Source organism: Rhinatrema bivittatum, chromosome 10 (assembly GCF_901001135.1).
Source record: "Rhinatrema bivittatum chromosome 10, aRhiBiv1.1, whole genome shotgun sequence".
In the NCBI taxonomy this organism is placed as follows: domain Eukaryota; kingdom Metazoa; phylum Chordata; class Amphibia; order Gymnophiona; family Rhinatrematidae; genus Rhinatrema; species Rhinatrema bivittatum.
The window spans coordinates 74654974-74673510 of record NC_042624.1 but is presented as its reverse complement, the minus strand read 5'-3'; the positions used below and the strand labels follow the sequence as shown (position 1 = coordinate 74673510).

General features: G+C 42.8%; 1 protein-coding gene across 1 annotated transcript in view; it reads left to right on the top strand.

The window, feature by feature from the left end:
• Nucleotides 1-18537, top strand: part of PDE4DIP (phosphodiesterase 4D interacting protein) — a 237109-nt gene that overhangs the window by 5159 nt on the left and 213413 nt on the right. Inside the window, exons 2-3 of the mRNA XM_029618266.1 lie at nucleotides 10219-10265; nucleotides 16932-16999. Of these exons, the coding sequence (XP_029474126.1) occupies nucleotides 10219-10265; nucleotides 16932-16999 (115 nt within the window). The remainder of the gene's footprint in view (nucleotides 1-10218; nucleotides 10266-16931; nucleotides 17000-18537) is intronic.

Below are 18537 nucleotides of genomic sequence, written 5' to 3'. Positions count from 1 at the left end.
AATACTCGTCTACCCAAGACAGTGGAGAAGCAATGGGGAAGAAGAGAACAACTGATTTGGGTAAGGAGCGACATCCTACAGGTGGCCAAGCTTCTATGGCTGGCAGCCGGGATGTATCGTTAGTGGTGTGGACGGAAATAACGGGGCAGTCAGGGTGGACCAGATGGTCTTTTTCGGTTGTCATCTATTATGAGACTATGAGGAAATAGTAAAACAGAGGAAAAATTATATAGAAAATGTCATTTCTGATTTTCTAAAACTTTTAAATTTGGGTATGTAATTTTTTTCATATGGGATTTGGGGGGGGGGAGAGAAAACAGCACATGATAGGATGGGGGACCTCCCCCCAACCCACACGCTGGTGACATCGCATGCATGGCAGTAGTGTACAACTCCACGCCACAACAAAAACATTACAGAGAGCACTGAGTCCCCTAACACCCCTTTATCCTTGCGTCTCCTTCCCTAATCTATCCATTTCTCTTCCTTCCTCCTTTGGTTCTCTGTTGCGCATTCCTTCCCTTTCTCTCATCCTGGAAAGCATATTTAACCTATGAGAAGTCTCATCCTGTATTCCTGGAGATTATAATGTATTGTGTAGAAAAAAATAATGTTTTATATCTGGCGGTGGTCTTCAGTTTACTGGGAGAAGTTTCCTTCGTTGCTCTTTCATTGATCAGTTAAGCACAGACGCACATGTTGGCTCACCGTGCTTACCAAGAAGCAGAGCCGGAGCGGGCCTATGGCCAATATGGCCACGGCCTTAGGTGCTGCTACTGAAAGGCGCCATAGTGCCGCCATGTGGGGCCTCAGTAAGTGTAAAAGCAGCACGGCCCGCTGGCCACATTGTTGATTCTGGCGGGGCCATGCTGTTTTTTTCCACTCTTAGGAGTCGGAACAGGGGTGGGTCGCTGTCAATGAGAGAAGCCTCATTGGTGGCAATGGGATGACACATGGTTTTCCTAACTTTGCTCACCCCCGCGGTGCTGAAGCAATCCCCTCCCGCACCCTCTCTGCTCCTGAACCATCGAAGGATCGCAGCCTTGCAGTGCAGGCTGCTGCTTCTTCCTCCTCAGCTGCCGGCACCTGATGACGTCATTGAGGCACTGGCAGCTGGCAGGGAGGAAGCAGCCTGTGCTGCAAGGCCGCGATCCTTCGATTGTTCAGGAGCAGGGAGGATGAGTGAGGGGATCGCGGCAGCACCGTGAGGGTGAGCAGCATGCACTGAAATAATTTTATTTATTTACAAACATTTCTTACCCACCCTTCCTACGTTCAGGGTGACATACAACAATTCATCCATAATAATTCACATTAGCCAAACAGTAATAAAAGAACAATGGTCACGAATGACACTAAAACAGAGTAGCCTGATGTCATAAAGTTAGAGGCAATAATGGCTACATTAGCTTTCAAAAGCTTTCTTGAATAGATGGGACTTCAAGGCCTATTTAAAGAACCTGGACTCTCTTAAGTTTCTAATTTCTTTGGGGATTGAGTTATGGAAAAGGCCCGTTCCCTTGTTTCATCATGCACTGGCCACCTGCAGTGAGTGAGGGGACTGAGAGTGAGAAGGTGTAGGAGGGGGAACAAGACTGCTGGGGACTGGGAGGGGAGAGAGGAGCGTGGAACAAGATTTTTGGGGAGTAGGGAGGCTGAGAGGGGAAAGGGGGCTGGGGAGGAAGACTGCTGGGAAGTGAGGGGTCTGGGTGGGGCTGTAGAGTGAGACTTCTGGGGGGTAGAGTTTCTGGGATGGGAGAGGGGGCTGGAGAGCAGAACTGCTGGGGAGTAAGACTCCTGGGGATTGGGGTATATGGGAGAGGAGAGGGGAGCAAGACTGCTGAGGAGTTGGGGGTCTGAGAGGGGGAAGGGGGTTGGGACCAAGAGTGCTGAGGAGTGGGGGTCTGAGAGAGGAGAAGGGCTTGGGAGCAAGCGTGCTGGGGAGAGGAGGTCTGAAAGGGGAGAGGGGGCTTGGGAATAAGAGTGCTGGGGAGTGGCGGTTTAGGAGAGGAGCAGGGGCTAGGGAACTTTGGAGGAGGAGAAGGTATGTGCCCTGCCCTGCCCTGCCCTGCTGGAAGGAGCCCAAAGTCAGAGTTAGGTCGGCCTCCGTGGCCGGAAGTTGATCCCTTGGCTGTGGGAGCTGAAGAAGGAGACTGCTGATGCCTGCTGCGTCAATGGAGAGTGAGAGATCATGTGTGTATGTGTGTGGGAGAGAGAGCATGGGTATGGGAGACAGCATGTGTGTATGTGTGGGAGACAGAGAGAGAGCATGTGTGTGGGAGACTGACCCCACTTCTGCTCTGCCTGCTAATCCATGGCAATTTTAGGGCATCTGGAAATATGGTTAACAGGAATTTTTTAAAATCCTTATTAGTTTTAATTATTGGGTATTATTTGATATGTTATTTGAAATATTTTATTGGTATTTGGAAAATTTATATGAGTTTTAAATTATTGAATGTTATTCTAGTCATTAATTTTGAATTATTCTTTTTATTGGTATGGTTAGACTAAATTTTATTGTTTTATGAGGAATGTAATGCTTCTGTTTTTCCATTGTTGCAGTGCATATATAATTTGTCTTGTTGCAGTTTCTAGTTCAGTTTTTGAGTGTACATTTCTATGTATACTGTATGGTCTCTTTATTCCTTATTTGATGGTCTGTCTGTGTTTTGCATGTGTCACTGAAGTGAGGTTTTCTAATAGTATGTAGTTTTTATATAGAGATGTATAGCAACTTGGCTTGTTCTGTTTGCCTAATAGGGGGTGTTTTGGTGTTTAAGGTCTGGTGTAATATTTGCAGTGTTAACTTTCATAAGTAGAGTTGTTGCTGTTTGAGTGCTGGCAGTTAGTGTTGTTTTGATATAGAAAGTTTATTTCATTGTAATTCTGTTTTCTTGTGGCTCTCTGAGGGTCATGCCCAGGCCCAAGATGCATTACAGTAGGTCTAATACCATAAGAGTTCCAAGTGCCTCTTGCTTTTTAGCAGGATTTTCTGGTTGGCACCACATCAGTGCATGTAAATATAATATACATAATGTAAGTGATATTTTTACCTCAGAAGGCTGTGCTTTGAATACCATTTTTCATGTAAAACCTGTTATTATAAACGCATTTTTAACCATATGTGAGGAGGGTGTGATGGGCTTGGGGTGCAAGGCTGTAAGGTTTTCCTGGGGCACTGGGCTTGGGCATTGCTGTACCAACATTTAACAGAGTCTCCCAACTTGTGGTGTCATGTGCTGTGTAATGGGCGAGGGCACAGTTTTTCACTTGGCCATAGGCGCTACATTGCCTGGCTATGGCTCTGCCAAGAAGCGGTGGGTTCGCAAAGCTCATTCTCCCCCTGTGCAGACACTGAAGTGGTCTGCATAGGGACACTCTGTCATTAGGCAGGGTTAGGCAGTCGCCTCAGGCAGCAATCTTTTGGGGTGGCAGCAAGTGCCCCTCAAACTACCCCCTGCAGCGACCGCTTCATTTCCCCACCCTAGAGAGTTACTGCTGGCAGGAAGCAAGTTCAGCAGTGCAATTTATTGACATGCCGGTGAGGTTCCCACCACAGCGCCGCCTGGCTCAGCTGCGCAAAACACCCACTGGCACGGATGCAGACCCCGCCAGCAAACGAAGAGTGATGGGGCCCACCCCGAACAACAGCCTTTGGGGGCCGATGCAATGTCGGGAGCCAAGCTTAGCACATCGCCCAACGCGCAGTTGTACATGCGTTTCAAATGCGCTAGACGTGTGCCCAATGCAATATCGGGATTAGCACATCCGAAATGTGCGTTCATGCTGGCGTGTAGCCAATGAGTGCTATTGGCGTGTAGCTAATAGCACTCATTGGCTACAAGCACTCATCACATGAAAGTGCCATGTTGATGAGGCTATTAGGTAGTACCTTCGATGTAAAAAAAAATGTGCACCGACGCACACATTTTAATCCTCAATATTAACACCATGCTCAAAAAACAAAAAAAGGAGGGGCCCAAAAAACACGAAGGTAGGCGGTCTAAGAAGCCTAAGAAGCCGTCTAATCTTGGTTGTTTTCCAGAAAACAAAAAATACAGCTTTTCTGTGATTCCTCTTACTTAATATCATTGCGATCCTAAGCAGGAGGAAGTACAGAAAGCTGCAACATGGAAAAAAAAAATCTTAACAGCGGTCAGGTTAGAAAAAGGGAAGCTCAATTTACGAGCATCCATTTTCCTAACCCGTGGCTGTGCACAGGTTAGGAAACAGTCTTTTCTCTGGGCGTTCGATACCATGGATGCACTAGGGACGCACAATTTATCCATTTATCATATACCAGGAAGGATTTTAGGATTCTTCAGTCAGTTGGCCTATCAGATGGTACCGTGGTCTGCATGTAGAATAACCTCGCTGTATAGGTGGAAATCTTCTCTGCGTAGAACATTACAGCTTCAGGTCCTGCGTTCAAATAATTGTGGATGTCCTCAGCTGCTGCGGTGCCCTAACTAATCTGACTTTATTTATAGGGTAGAACAGCTGGACTGTAATAAAGAATTGGATAGGGATGTGAATCGTTTTTTGACGATTTAAGCGGGGGTTCCGGACCGCCGCTGAACGACCTCCTGCAGTCGATCTCCTGCCGGCACCATTTTCCGTACGGAAAACGATTCGCGGCAGGAGATCGTTTTCCGGACCCCCGCTGGACCCCCAGGGACTTTTGGCCAGCTTGCTCGATCCCACTCTGTAACCACCACAAGAGACAGTATTGGGGGGGGATCTTTCAGCTACAGGTTGATTTCCTTTCTCCCTGTGAGGCTGTCCCTTTTGGGTTTCAGTTCACACCCAAGATCCCTGGGTCCAGGGTGACCGTTTACTCCTGTTTCTATTCTGCTGGGAGGGTCCCACTGTACTCTCACCGCTGGATGCAGACATGGATATGGCTGCCCTTGCCTGGGTCTCGTGATCCTCCCCCGCAGTACCAGAGTGCTGGTTGTTTGGCTGGGTGCCGTACGTGCAATTTAAGCATACGGATAGAGGAGACATTTGGTTTACTTTGGGGAGTGTACATTTTTTATTTAATTCATTTTTTTTACATTATGCGATCATTTTTTAATTTGTTTATTTAACGTATTTGTGAACGTCTTCCCCACACAAAGCAGCTTTCAGCCGGAAAAGCGCATTCTTTAAAAGGTATCAACTTTTTGCTCTGGGAGCAAGCCTGCCCTTGCAGAGCCTGTTCAGCTAAGACCCCCCTTACTAATTTGGTTTTGAAATGGGTGTGTATTTCTTGATTCGGTTTGCTGCAGAGTTTTAATGTTTAATGTTTCGGAGTTTGTTGTCTGGGCGTCTAATTTCTGATTTAAGCATGCTGAAAGAGGAAGCATTTGGAGGTCAATATTCAAAAGCAATGCAAGTTATCCAGCTACATGCTGACTTTTGAAACTTTTTGCCACTTACTCAGCTAAAATTTAGCTGAATAAGGTAAACGGTGTTGTGGTGGTGTTCTGGGACATGTATTTGGCTAAGCTGATTAAGTTTCTCAGCTAACTCCAGCCAGACCCAGGAGCAGATTTAAAGTTATCTGCTGATGTGTCCCCGGATAACTTTAAGCTTACCCCTCCCCCCCCCCCCCCCCCCCCCCCCCCCGAACAGATTTTAAAATCAGGCTGGTAGGCCCGCACCTCACAAGCTCTCCGAAATGTGTTTAAAAAAACAGTGAGCTAGCCATGCCCCTCCCTGGGCAATTCAAAAGTTTCCTCTTGTAAGGTAGTCGGGGCTGTGGTACCAGTGTGTTCTGGTGGTGTCAGTTCCGCCTTGACACAGTGTCGGTGGTGCAAGGTGCAGCTGATGCTGCTGGGAGTGCTGTGTGCTGCCCCGCTGCCCCGGCCGCCTTCGCCATTTGGGAAGTGCTGATGGCAGAGGCAGGGATGGCGTTGGCTTGAGGATGAGAGCAGGGGGCTACCTTACATGGGGAAACATTTGAATTGCCGAGTGAGGGGGGGGAGGGGCATGGCTCGCCTACTTGGGCCTAGCGGACTGACATTTTTAAACACATTTCAGGGAGTTTAAGGCATGGGGGGGGGGCACAGACCCCCTCGGGTCAATTTTTAAAAAATACTTGGGGCAAAGGGGAGCTCTGGCTGCTGGCCCGGACTTGGCGTTTTTTTTGTTTAATTCAGGTTGGTGCTTCTGCAGCTGTATTCTTGGAATATAGCCTTATAAGCTTAAAGTTATCTGGATAACTCTCAACCTAACCAGCGATATTCAAAGATGGTCGGTTAGGTTTAAAGTTATCTGGCTAAAGATAGCTGGATAACGTTAATCAGGGATATTCAGTGGAACATTTAACCCACTGAACATCCCTGGTAACTTATCCATTTGATTATTATTTATTTATTGTTTATTTATTTATATAAGTATTTATCATCTGCCTATAACTAAATTGAAAGTAAAATCAAAATAAAAGATAAAACAAAAATAAAATATACATTAAAACATTACAAACCTAAAGATTAATATAGAAATAAACAAAAAATGAGTAGCTATACCGCAGTCATTGGCATTTTGATTTGCTTTAAATCTCATCTTCGCTGCCCCTCACCTACCCACTTTCTGTTATTCTTTTATAGCTTGTTGGTGGGGTATAGTCTTATTTCCTACAGCCTTTTCACAGTTAGTTAAATTGGTCCCTGTGCACCAATTAAGCTACCTCTACCCTCTTATTGTAAGCTCCATAATGAAGGGACTGTACAGCACCGCGTTTACCTTCCAGTGCTATGCAGATGTTTAATAGTACTAGTAGTTAAGCTTCTACCTGGTGCATGATCTTGGGAGCAGATTCCTTCTTCCAACAAGAGCTGACTGCTGCTACCTCTCTCTCAGGGCTTCACAGAGTCAACCTGTCCTGGTGCTCCCACTGCCAGTTGGGTTTTCAGGCTATCCACAATGAATATGCATGAGGAAAATGTGTATTTACTCAGGCTCCATGCAAGCAAATATATCCCATGCATATTCATTGTAGATAGCCTGAAAACCCAACTGGCTGTTGGGTCCCCAGGACAGGTTTGGGAGGACCTGTCTCAGAAGCTACACTTCTTAAACAGCATTGCAGATTCTGCTCACTCTACAATCCTAGACACTCTCTCAGGAGTCTTCCCTCACCTTTACACAAAGACCACTAGAAGGCACTAGCACAAAGACTAGTGTCAGAGAAGGAGTGGGGCATGCTTAACCTTAGCCAGTGGTTGAACATACCATGCAACCTAAATGAATGGAAATCAAACAAAGACATGGAACCTGTCTGGGAAGGAACTGGCAATGAGCTCTAGAGATAGGAGCCTCCCAGACTCGCCAGGTTAGGAGTAGGGCTACACCCATGATACAAAGAGTCCATTCAATTGTTTGGTACAACAATCTGAGGTCAGATGGGTTGTCTCCCTCCAGATCACTGTCAGCAGAGGATAGTGAAAGAGTGAGAAACTGTTCCAGATGTTTGGTTTAGTTTATTGTTTTTGATATAATGCCTTTCCACCAACAATCAGTGTCTGTCCCGAAAACAGCTGCCTGAACTCTGGATATTTAGGGAGCACTTTCTGTCCCACAGTTCAGGGAAGAGAAAGCTGTTAATGGTAGCTAAGTGGTTTCATTCTGACCTCTCAGTCCTTCAGTAATTGATTAGCTTCAACACAGCTTTTAGTGCTTTTCCCTTATGTCTGCTTATCAGTATCCCAGACCCTAAAAGTCAGAGCCCATGTTGGTTGTCATCTGAATCCAATTCCCCTCCCACCCCCACTCCCTTCCCCTGCTATTGAATCAAAAGCAATGTTGCAGTTGTGTCAAAAACATCAAGGCTTATTGGTTAAGAGTAGCAACTGCAGCTCTACGCAGCTTATCCCCATGCTTATCAGTACCCTAGACTGTAAAGGTCAAGGGCCCTCATTGGTTGTCATCTGAATCCAATTCCCCCTTTCTCCCTATCAATGTTGTGGAGAGCAATGTTGCAGTAGAATCAAAAGCATCAGGCCTTATTAGTTAAGGGTAGTAATCTCCATGTTTTCTGTTAGGGATTGTAACTGCTGCTCCAGCAAGCTACCCCCATGCATCCTTTTCTTCATTTCCATCCTCTAGCCTTTAGGGATCCACAGTGTTTATCCCTTGTCCCTTTGAATTCTTTCACTGTCTGTCTTTACTACATCCTCTGGAGGGGCATTCCAGGCATCCACCTGACATTGGTTTTCAGTCATCCCCCACTATAGTTTAATTACATGACCCCCTAGTTCTACTGATTTCTTTTCAGCAGAAATTGTTTAGAGTTCATGCATCATTAAAACCTTTCTGGTATCTGAAGGTCTGTATGATATCTCCCCTGCACCTCATCTCCTCCAGGGTATACATATTTAGGTCCTTCAACCTCACCTCATTTATTTATTTATTTATTTCGGATTTTTATATACCGACATTCTCAATACAAGTATCGAATCAGGTCGGTTTACATAGAACATTAACTGTCGCAATAAAGGCGTTACATTAAACAGCGTTTCTTAACATATATTTTCTTAACATATCACATATAAATATAACTATAAATACAACTTAAATATAAGTATAAATACAGTTTAACTTAAATATAAATACAACTTGAATATTACATAAACAATAATAATATTGATGATAATAATAACTCGTCAACCTCATAAGTCATTTGATGGAGATCTCCCTACCATTTTGGTCACCCTTCTCTGGACTGCCTCCAACCTATCTCTGTCCCTTTTCAGATATGATCTCCAGAACTGAACACAGTACTCCAGTTGACGCCTCACCAAGGACCTGTTCAAGGGGATTATTATCTCCTTTTTCTTACTGGTTATTCCTCTCTCTAAGCAGCCCAGCATAATTCTGGCTTTCGCTATCGCCTTGTCACATTGCTTCACTGCCTTCAGATCGTCAGACTATCACCTCAAGGTCCCTCTTTTGATCCATGCACATCAGTCTTCCATGCCCCCTCCCATCAGCTCTTTTGGATGACTGCACCCCAGATGCTTGTCTCGGCATTGATTCCCAGCTTCCAAATCCTCAACCAGTGTTCAGGCTTTCTTAAATTGCTTTTCATTCACTCTACTCTTTCAGGTGTGTTGACTCTGTTGCAGAACTTAGTATTATCCACAAATAGACTACCTTCTAGCCCTTCCGCAATATTGCTCTCAAAAATATTGAACAAAACCGATCCCTGTAGCACTCAACTTATATTGTTTAATATTGCCGCCATTTCATCATCTCTCTCCACACATTGCTCTTTGTCCCCTTTCCTTTTCACTATACCACTTTGGGCCTTCCCCCTTTCTCTGATATATCTGAAAAATGTCTTGTCATCTCACCTCAACTCTTTGGCAATCTTTTCTTCCACTTGGTCTTTTGCTTTCCTGATTTCTTTCTTCATCTCCTTCAGCTTCACCAGGTATTCTTCTGTCTTCCTCTTTTGGGATCCTTTATACTTCTTGAATGCTGTTCTTTTTGCCTTTATTTTTTCAGCCACCTCCTTTGAGAACCAGATCAGTTTCTTATTCCTTTAACTTTTGTTTATATTTCTAACATATAGATTTGTTGCCTTTGTAATAGCATTTCTAGTGGACTACATTTCCTATTACATGTTGCATACAAAGCACATTTCTGTACGAATAGCCATTAATTAAATATGCAAATTGGCTCATGGCACAATAGAATAATTAATATAATATGACTGTGTTCTCAAAAGCATAGGGAGCCAGGATCTGTGCTTCAAAAACACATTTAGGCCACTGGATGAGGCTGTGATTAGTTGTTCCAAATAACCATATCTGACCAAAGTCAACTTTCTATTTCACAGCAGAAGATATATCATTCAACCAGAACTATATGTATTCAGAGGTGTTTCTAGAGTATTTGGCACCAGTGACAGATACTTCTTTGGCACACATCCCCCAATATATAATTTAACAATTTCCTAAACATTGATAAAATATTTAAAAATAGCAAAGCTCCTTATTTCTTTCTGTACTCTGAACATCTCCTTAAACAATTGTTTATACAGCTTTCAGAAAGCCAACAACTCAGTCATTACCCTTACCTCCTTGCTAAACCATTCCAAAGTTTAGGGATGATCAAGAAAAAAACTTGATTTCTTTTACTCTGTATCTTGACTGATTTTACAGATGGAAGCTCAAGCTGCTCACGATTGTGAGGACCAAATAATATGCCTGTCTTTTCTTTCTACAGGGACTGCACAGAAGGAACAACAGCGGCCGGGAGCAGTCACGTCATTGGTGAGTGCAGTCTGGCAGGGACCCTTCTCTTCTGCAAAATGTAGCAGAAATTCTTCAAACCAGTGTTACTTTATTAATCTGTCGGTGATGTTTCACACATCTGTGTGGGATAGGGAAAGGCTCTCCCAGTGACACTCCACACATCTTTATGTGTTAGGATAAGCATGCTCCCGGAGACATTTTACACATATATCTGGGATAGGGGGAAGGGCTCCCCCACAGAACATAAGAACATAAGAAAATGCCATACTGGGTCAGACCAAGGGTCCATCAAGCCCAGCATCCTGTTTCCAACAGTGGCCAATCCAGGCCATAAGAACCTGGCAAGTACCCAAAAACTAAATCTATTCCATGTAACCATTGCTAATGGCAGTGGCTATTCTCTAAGTGAACTTAATAGCAGGTAATGGACTTCTCCTCCAAGAACTTATCCAATCCTTTTTTAAACACAGCTATACTAACTGCACGAACCACATTCTCTGGCAACAAATTCCAGAGTTTAATTGTGCGTTGAGTAAAAAAGAACTTTCTCCGATTAGTTTTAAATGTGCCCCATGCTAACTTCATGGAGTGTCCCCTAGTCCTTCTACTATCCGAAAGAGTAAATAACCGATTCACATCTACCCGTTCTAGACCTCTCATGATTTTTAAACACCTCTATCATATCCCCCCTCAGTCGTCTCTTCTCCAAGCTGAAAAGTCCTAACCTCTTTAGTCTTTCCTCATAGGGGAGTTGTTCCATTCCCCTTATCATTTTGGTAGCCCTTCTCTGTACCTTCTCCATCGCAATTATATCTTTTTTGAGATGCGGCGACCAGAATTGTACACAGTATTCAAGGTGCGGTCTCACCATGAAGCGATACAGAGGCATTATGACATTTTCCGTTTTATTCATCATTCCTTTTCTAATAATTCCCAACATTCTGTTTGCTTTTTTGACTGCCGCAGCACACTGAACCGACGATTTCAATGTGTTATCCACTATGACACCTAGATCTCTTTCTTGGGTTGTAGCACCTAATATGGAACCCAACATCGTGTAATTATAGCATGGGTTATTTTTCCCTATATGCATCACCTTGCACTTATCCACATTAAATTTCATCTGCCATTTGGATGCCCAATTTTCCAGTCTCACAAGGTCTTCCTGCAATTATCACAATCTGCTTGTGATTTAACTACTCTGCACAATTTTGTGTCATCTGCAAATTTGATTATCTCACTCGTCGTATTTCTTTCCAGATCATTTATAAATATATTGAACAGTAAGGGTCCCAATACAGATCCCTGAGGCACTCCACTGTCCACTCCCTTCCACTGAGAAAATTGCCCATTTAATCCTACTCTCTGTTTCCTGTCTTTTAGCCAGTTTGCAATCCACGAAAGGACATCGCCACCTATCCCATGACTTTTTACTTTTCCTAGAAGCCTCTCATGAGGAACTTTGTCAAACGCCTTCTGAAAATCCAAGTATACTATATCTACCGGTTCACCTTTATCCACATGTTTATTAACTCCTTCAAAAAAGTGAAGCAGATTTGTGAGGCAAGACTTGCCCTGGGTAAAGCCATGCTGGCTTTGTTCCATTAAACCATGTCTTTCTATATGTTCTGTGATTTTGATGTTTAGAACACTTTCCACTATTTTTCCTGGCACTGAAGTCAGGCTAACCGGTCTGTAGTTTCCCGGATCGCCCCTGGAGCCCTTTTTAAATATTGGGGTTACATTTGCTATCCTCCAGTCTTCAGGTACAATGGATGATTTTAATGATAAGTTACAAATTTTTACTAATAGGTCTGAAATTTCATTTTTTAGTTCCTTCAGAACTCTGGGGTGTATACCATCCGGTCCAGGTGATTTACTACTCTTCAGTTTGTCAATCAGGCCTACCACATCTTCTAGGTTCACCGTGATTTGATTCAGTCCATCTGAATCATTACCCATGAAAACCTTCTCCATTACGGGTACCTCCCCAACATCCTCTGCAGTAAACACCGAAGCAAAGAAATCATTTAATCTTTCCGCGATGGCCTTATCTTCTCTAAGTGCCCCTTTAACCCCTCGATCATCTAACGGTCCAACTGACTCCCTCACAGGCTTTCTGCTTCGGATATATTTAAAAAAGTTTTTACTGTGAGTTTTTGCCTCTACAGCCAACTTCTTTTCAAATTCTCTCTTAGCCTGTCTTATCAATGTCTTACATTTAACTTGCCAATGTTTATGCTTTATCCTATTTTCTTCTGTTGGATCCTTCTTCCAATTTTTGAATGAAGATCTTTTGGCTAAAATAGCTTCTTTCACCTCCCCTTTTAACCATGGCCGGTAATTCGTTTTGCCTTCTTCTTCCACCTTTCTTAATGTGTGGAATACATCTGGACTGTGCTTCTAGAATGGTATTTTTTAACAATGACCACGCCTCTTGGACATTTTTTACTTTTGTAGCTGCTCCTTTCAGTTTTTTTCTAACAATTTTTCTCATTTTATCAAAGTTTCCCTTTTGAAAGTTAGCACGAGAGCCTTGGATTTGCACACTGTTCCTTTTCCAGTCATTAAATCAAATTTGATCATATTATGATCACTATTGCCAAGCGGCCCCACCACCGTTACCTCTCTCACCAAGTCCTGTGCTCCACTGAGAATTAGATCTAAAATTGCTCCCTCTCTCGTCGGTTCCTGAACCAATTGCTCCATAAAGCTATCATTTATTCCATCCAGGAACGTTATCTCTCTAGCGTGACCCGATGATACATTTACCCAGTCTATATTGGGGTAATTGAAGTCTCCCATTATTACTGCACTACCAATTGGTTAGCTTCCCTAATTTCTCTTAGCATTTCACTGTCCATCTCACCATCTTGACCAGGTGGACGGTAGTATACCCCTATCACTGTAGTCTTCCCTGATACACAAGGGATTTCTACCCATAAAGATTCAATTTTGTATTTAGTCTCATGCAGGATGTTTATCCTGTTGGACTCTATGCCATCCCGGACATAAAGCGCCACACCTCCTCCCGACTGCTCCTCTCTGTCATTGCGATATAATTTGTACCCCGGTATAGCACTGTCCCATTGGTTATCCTCTTTCCACCATGTCTCTGAGATGCCAATTAAGTCTATGTCATCATTTACTGCTATACATTCTAATTCTCCCATCTTACTTCTTAGACTTCTGGCATTAGCATACAAACATTTCAAAGTTTGTTTTTTGATTGTATTTTTATTCTGCTTTTTAATTGATAGGGATAAGTTAGAATTTTTTAGCTCAGGTGAGTTTTTAGTTACAGGCACTTGGACTACTTTTCTAATTATTGGAACCTCACTGTCGGGATGCCCTAATTCTAATGCATCATTAGTATCCTTTAAAGATACATCTCTCCGAACCATGCGCTGCTGAGCGACTGTCGGCTTTCCCCTTTGTTCTAGTTTATATAGTTATATATATTTATATATATTTATATATTTATATTTATATATATTATATATTTATATATTTCTTTGTCTGCCTGTTTCCAATATGAAAAGACTTTTTTTGTCTTGTTAAAAGGTGGAATAGTTTGTTAGTTTTCATTCCCATCTATCAATTATAGCATCAGGTTACACATGACTCTTATACTATATTTTTTCTGGGAGATGAAGGCATCTGATTGGCTGGTGGCCAGGGCTTCAATTAACATCTGTTGGGATTTTTTTTGATTCCTTAATATCCAGAGCTGACAAATGTCTTCCTAAGAGCAGTTGCTTATTCAGAAATGTGACCCAATTTATTTCTTTAACTTCCTAAAAAAAACATGTGGATATTTCCAGATTTAGAAAAGAAGAAAGGAGACTTTTGATATCCAACCTTAAAAATATAACATAGGGATCCCATCACCAAGATGTATAATGCTCTGAGAGTAGAGATGGAGGCGGGATTTGGGAAGTACATGGAAAGTATGAAGGACAGGTCACAGAGGAAATGTGGAGATGACACGTGAGAAAAACATTGGCTTGAGGTGGAGAGGACATAGAGGAATCTAGGTGAGATGAAAGGAAGAACATATGAAAGGAACCTAGGTTACGTGCAAAAAGAAAGGCAGAAGTGATATGAGGTGAGGAAGGGGTAGGCAGCTACTTGGGTTAGATACATCTGATAACCCACAGAGGAAAGAATCGGTCACAAGGGACAACGCTGATGTGTTGTATGGGAGGATGGGTTTGTGGTGATCTGGGGAAGGTAGGGAAAAGTGCAGAGACAGGAAGGAATTTGTGAACTAAATATCTGATCTCCAAACTATTAAAGTTGATGAAACAAACTGAAGATAAAAAAAAATGTAAAAGAGCAAGCGGAAAAGATATTGCAAAAGAAGTAACTCCAAGGGAATGGGAAAATATTTGGGGACTGGGATAATTGTGGGGACGGTGTTCAAAAGCCAATTACCCTTTCCTGGGTAAAAGTACATGTGGAGATCAGATCAACAACTTTTATCCCTGGGAAAGGTACATGGGTTCGAAGGCAGAGTAAGGTCAAGGATGTCATGATACGGTTAACTTGTAATTGGATGCTGTGTTCTACAGAAGGTCACTACTAGGTGGCATGGTGGGAATGAACCTGGAAGTAAAGAGGGGGATTACTGTGAGAAGCTGGCAGAGCCTGGTTGTTGTATAATACTGCCATATGCAACCAAAACATTTTCAGCTGTATCTGGTTTTTCTCGTCTATTTTTTTTCTTTGTTTTGTTCTACGTTGTTTCATTTTTACATGCACTAAATCATATTAATAAACACTAAATGGGTTTTTATGCATGCATTTGATTGCATATGCGCATAATCACTGCAACCCTCAGTTATGGAATGAACTCCTTCGATATTAAAGTTGGAAAGAATGATCTTTCATTTGAAAAGGAACATAAGTCATGGTTGTTCCCTGTAGGAGGATAACATCATCCAGCTGGTTGGGCAGTTGGATTTTGTCTGAGGGGTAGTGTGTTGACCTGGCTTTTTTTTTTTTTTCTTTTGTTTTGTTTGTGGTGTTTTTAATTGTATTGTTGGCTTTGTGAATTAATTGTATGCTGCCTTTTCAATTGGAAAAGTGGTAAGAAATATTTTTAAATAAATAATCGATCACATATTTGCATGTTTGATTTAGTTGTGCACTAAACAAAATGAAACAAATGACTGCACATTCCTAGCTGCTAATGCTAAAGGAATCCTGTTTTACTAAACACCACCTCCAGTCTCTCCTGTTAAGTGAACAGCCAGTACAGATGGCGGGGGAGGCGACAGCATGCATACGTTTTGCATTTTCAAAACTACGCACTTTACTTTGCAGGCAAGAAATGCCCATAGAAAAAGGAGGGGGCTAATCTCTGCTAGTACTTTTTCCCTAGACATTTTTCAACTGCTGCAAAATCTACAGGCAAAAAGCACCTGTCTACTTTGCAACTACCCGCAAGCATTGAAAAGTCGCTCCCTTCTGTAAGCTCCAGAATGCTGGAGGTAGGATGTAATATTCTTTGTAGATGGTCCTTAACCCCTAACAGCCTTGAAAAGATGAAGGGGTAAATCTCAGAACAGTATTGGATGGAGCAGTCTTCCATATTTGGTGGATCTGTCCTGTTCTCAAAATATTCTGGTCTAAAGGCTTAGGTGGGATAGCCGAGATAGCAGCCATTCGGGTTGGGGTTGGGGGAAGAGGGACTGGGGAGAATATGAGGAGGACAATGTATTGGGGGAGAGACAAGCTGGAGCATGGAGTGTGTGGGAAGGGGAAATGGGTGGCCAGGGAGAGCAAGAATGTGTGCAGGGGAGAGCCTGTTGGAGAGGGGCGAGAGAGGACTGAGAGGATGAGCTGGGGCGGGGGAGAGATAGGACGGTAGGGGAAGGGGGAAGAGAGAGAGAGAGAGTGTTGGGGGGACCAGCTGGGGGAAAGGGAGAGAGTGATTTACTGCCTTATGGTTTTCAGGAATTTTAATTTGGCAATCTGTTGAGCCAAAGAGGAATTGCAGGTGACTTTTTTCAATTGCTGACAACTGTGGCAGCAACCACTGAGGCTGCTGTGTTGTTGCTACAAGGACGGCTAGCTAGCTGCAAGAAAGGAAGTCAGACCTCCTGCCGATCAGAACTCCTCTCGGTTCCATGGACTGCCAAAGTAAAATCACTGAAAACCAGAAGCCTTAATTATAGTATTCCTGGGAGCATTCTACACCAAAAGCAAACATTTTAAATTAATCATGACTCAGAGAGTGAGCATATTGTTATGTTATTTTTATTTATATGCCCAAAAAAATCCCTGAGAGGCTAACAAGATACATACAAAAATTATGACAATTAAAATCTAAAATCATATTAAAAACAAAACTAAAACCAGCAAAAGAGAAGTTCAAATTATGAAGGTTAGATTAAGCAGAGGCCTTGGTAAAAAGGAAAGTTTTTAATTGCTTTTTAAAGTATTTTTGACATTGAATCAACCGTAAATCATCAGGTAGGTGGCTCCAGTATTCAACTGTATTATTTTGATAATTCTCCATTCATGGAAAAAACCTGCATTACAGCTGTGGATGTTGATGATTGTCCTTGGATTTCCCAGAGCCCTTTGGGACCTGGTGAGTTAAGGGTGTGGTGCAAAGTGCGTGGCGGAGCTGCTTCGTTCCACTGTAATGATGCTGTTTCCATCTTCCGTTTGCAGCTTTTCCCGGTGACCAGGAGGGAAAGGGGTACCCATTCCAGGCTCACACACTGAGGGAATTTGAGAAGGTAAATCAACTGGATTAATGCACTTTTATATCTTGAACAGTCTGTGCTTTATGCCCGAAAAATAAATATTTCTTTTACTTTGGGTCTTGGCAGGGGAAGCACTATTTCCCAGACGGGCAGCTGAAGGAGGCTTTCTCTTCATGTTAACCTATCATTAGCCTGCATCTGAAGGGAAAAAAAACCCCACATAAGATCACTGTGTGTGCGTGTCTCTCTCTCTCTCTCTCTAAAAAGCTTTTGTCTGGTGTCTTATCCACACCAAATGTTTGCGGATATGTCAGGGGAGGCAGGAGGACTCTGACAGGGTGCTTTATATTGGATGCACACCTATGTGCAGACCATGAATGAGCTCACACACGCCTACTGGAAGGTAGGCACCTTTACTTCTAAGTGGATCTTCCTGTAACCGAATGTCACTTTCAGTGTCCAGAGCCTCTATCTCACGGGTCTTCCTTCGACAGGTAGCTAATAGCAGGTGAGACGCAAAATAATTCAAAGATGACGAGACAAAATCTGATCTTCCTGTTTCTAGCCCTCTTACACTGTATATGAATGTCCTCATCAAGTCCTCTTCAGTCTTGTTTTCTCTCTGCTGAATAAAACCATAGGTCCTATTATCAAGGCAGATGACCAGTTTTGTTGTGCTTCCCTGGACTTTATCTCATTGTTTTTCATGTCCTTTTTGACATATTTACCACAGTTCTCCAACAAAGGCCTTGGTAGTGTTGACTGGAGCGAAAGAATCTGCTCTTTCATGCTGTGCATGTGCTTCTCTGCTTTGTGTTAGGATTTTCTGTGCCAGTGCTCTGTCACTCATCTCCTAAGGCAGTTTGTCTCCAAATGGCTTGGTTTTGTGCATACCTTGACACGATTGAACCTCGTTCGTAAACCATGGCATGCTGGGGATGATCTCCGTCTCTCAAATTTACTGCTGCTCAGTGTGGGATGTCCCATAATCTCAGATCCTTTTCTGTGGCCCAGCCATTCATTCCTTATTTTGGACGTATGCATTTGATTTTTCCTTCCCCAGTGTGGTCCTTTACATTGGTGCTCGTTGAATATCATCCCATTCATTTCTGACCATCTTTCCAATTTGTCAACATTATTTCAAATTTTGAATTTTGTTCATGCTATATTTCACAGAGTCCGTTTTTGGTTACATTTAAATTATTCTGTACGTCCACAGTGAGTGTCTTTGTTATCTGTCTTTTATGTACCTGCAATATCTCTTAATCTATGGAAAATAATTCATATCAATTTAAGAATTATTGGTTTGGAGGTTTATGATCCTGGTTCATAGGGAGAAGGTTGCAATTCCAACCTGCTCTGCCTGTTCCATGAGGAGGGAGAGGCTGGGACAGACCTGTGTGCCTGTTCATCAGGGAGGAGTACAGCATTGTATGCATCTGTGATGGAGAAAGAATACCTTCCTAGCTTCCTGCTTTTACCTTCTCTTTTCATCCATACATTCAACATTAGTGTTCAGAAATGGAATGGTTTCCCAGAGTCTACCCATAATCCAATTCCCTTTTCCTTTC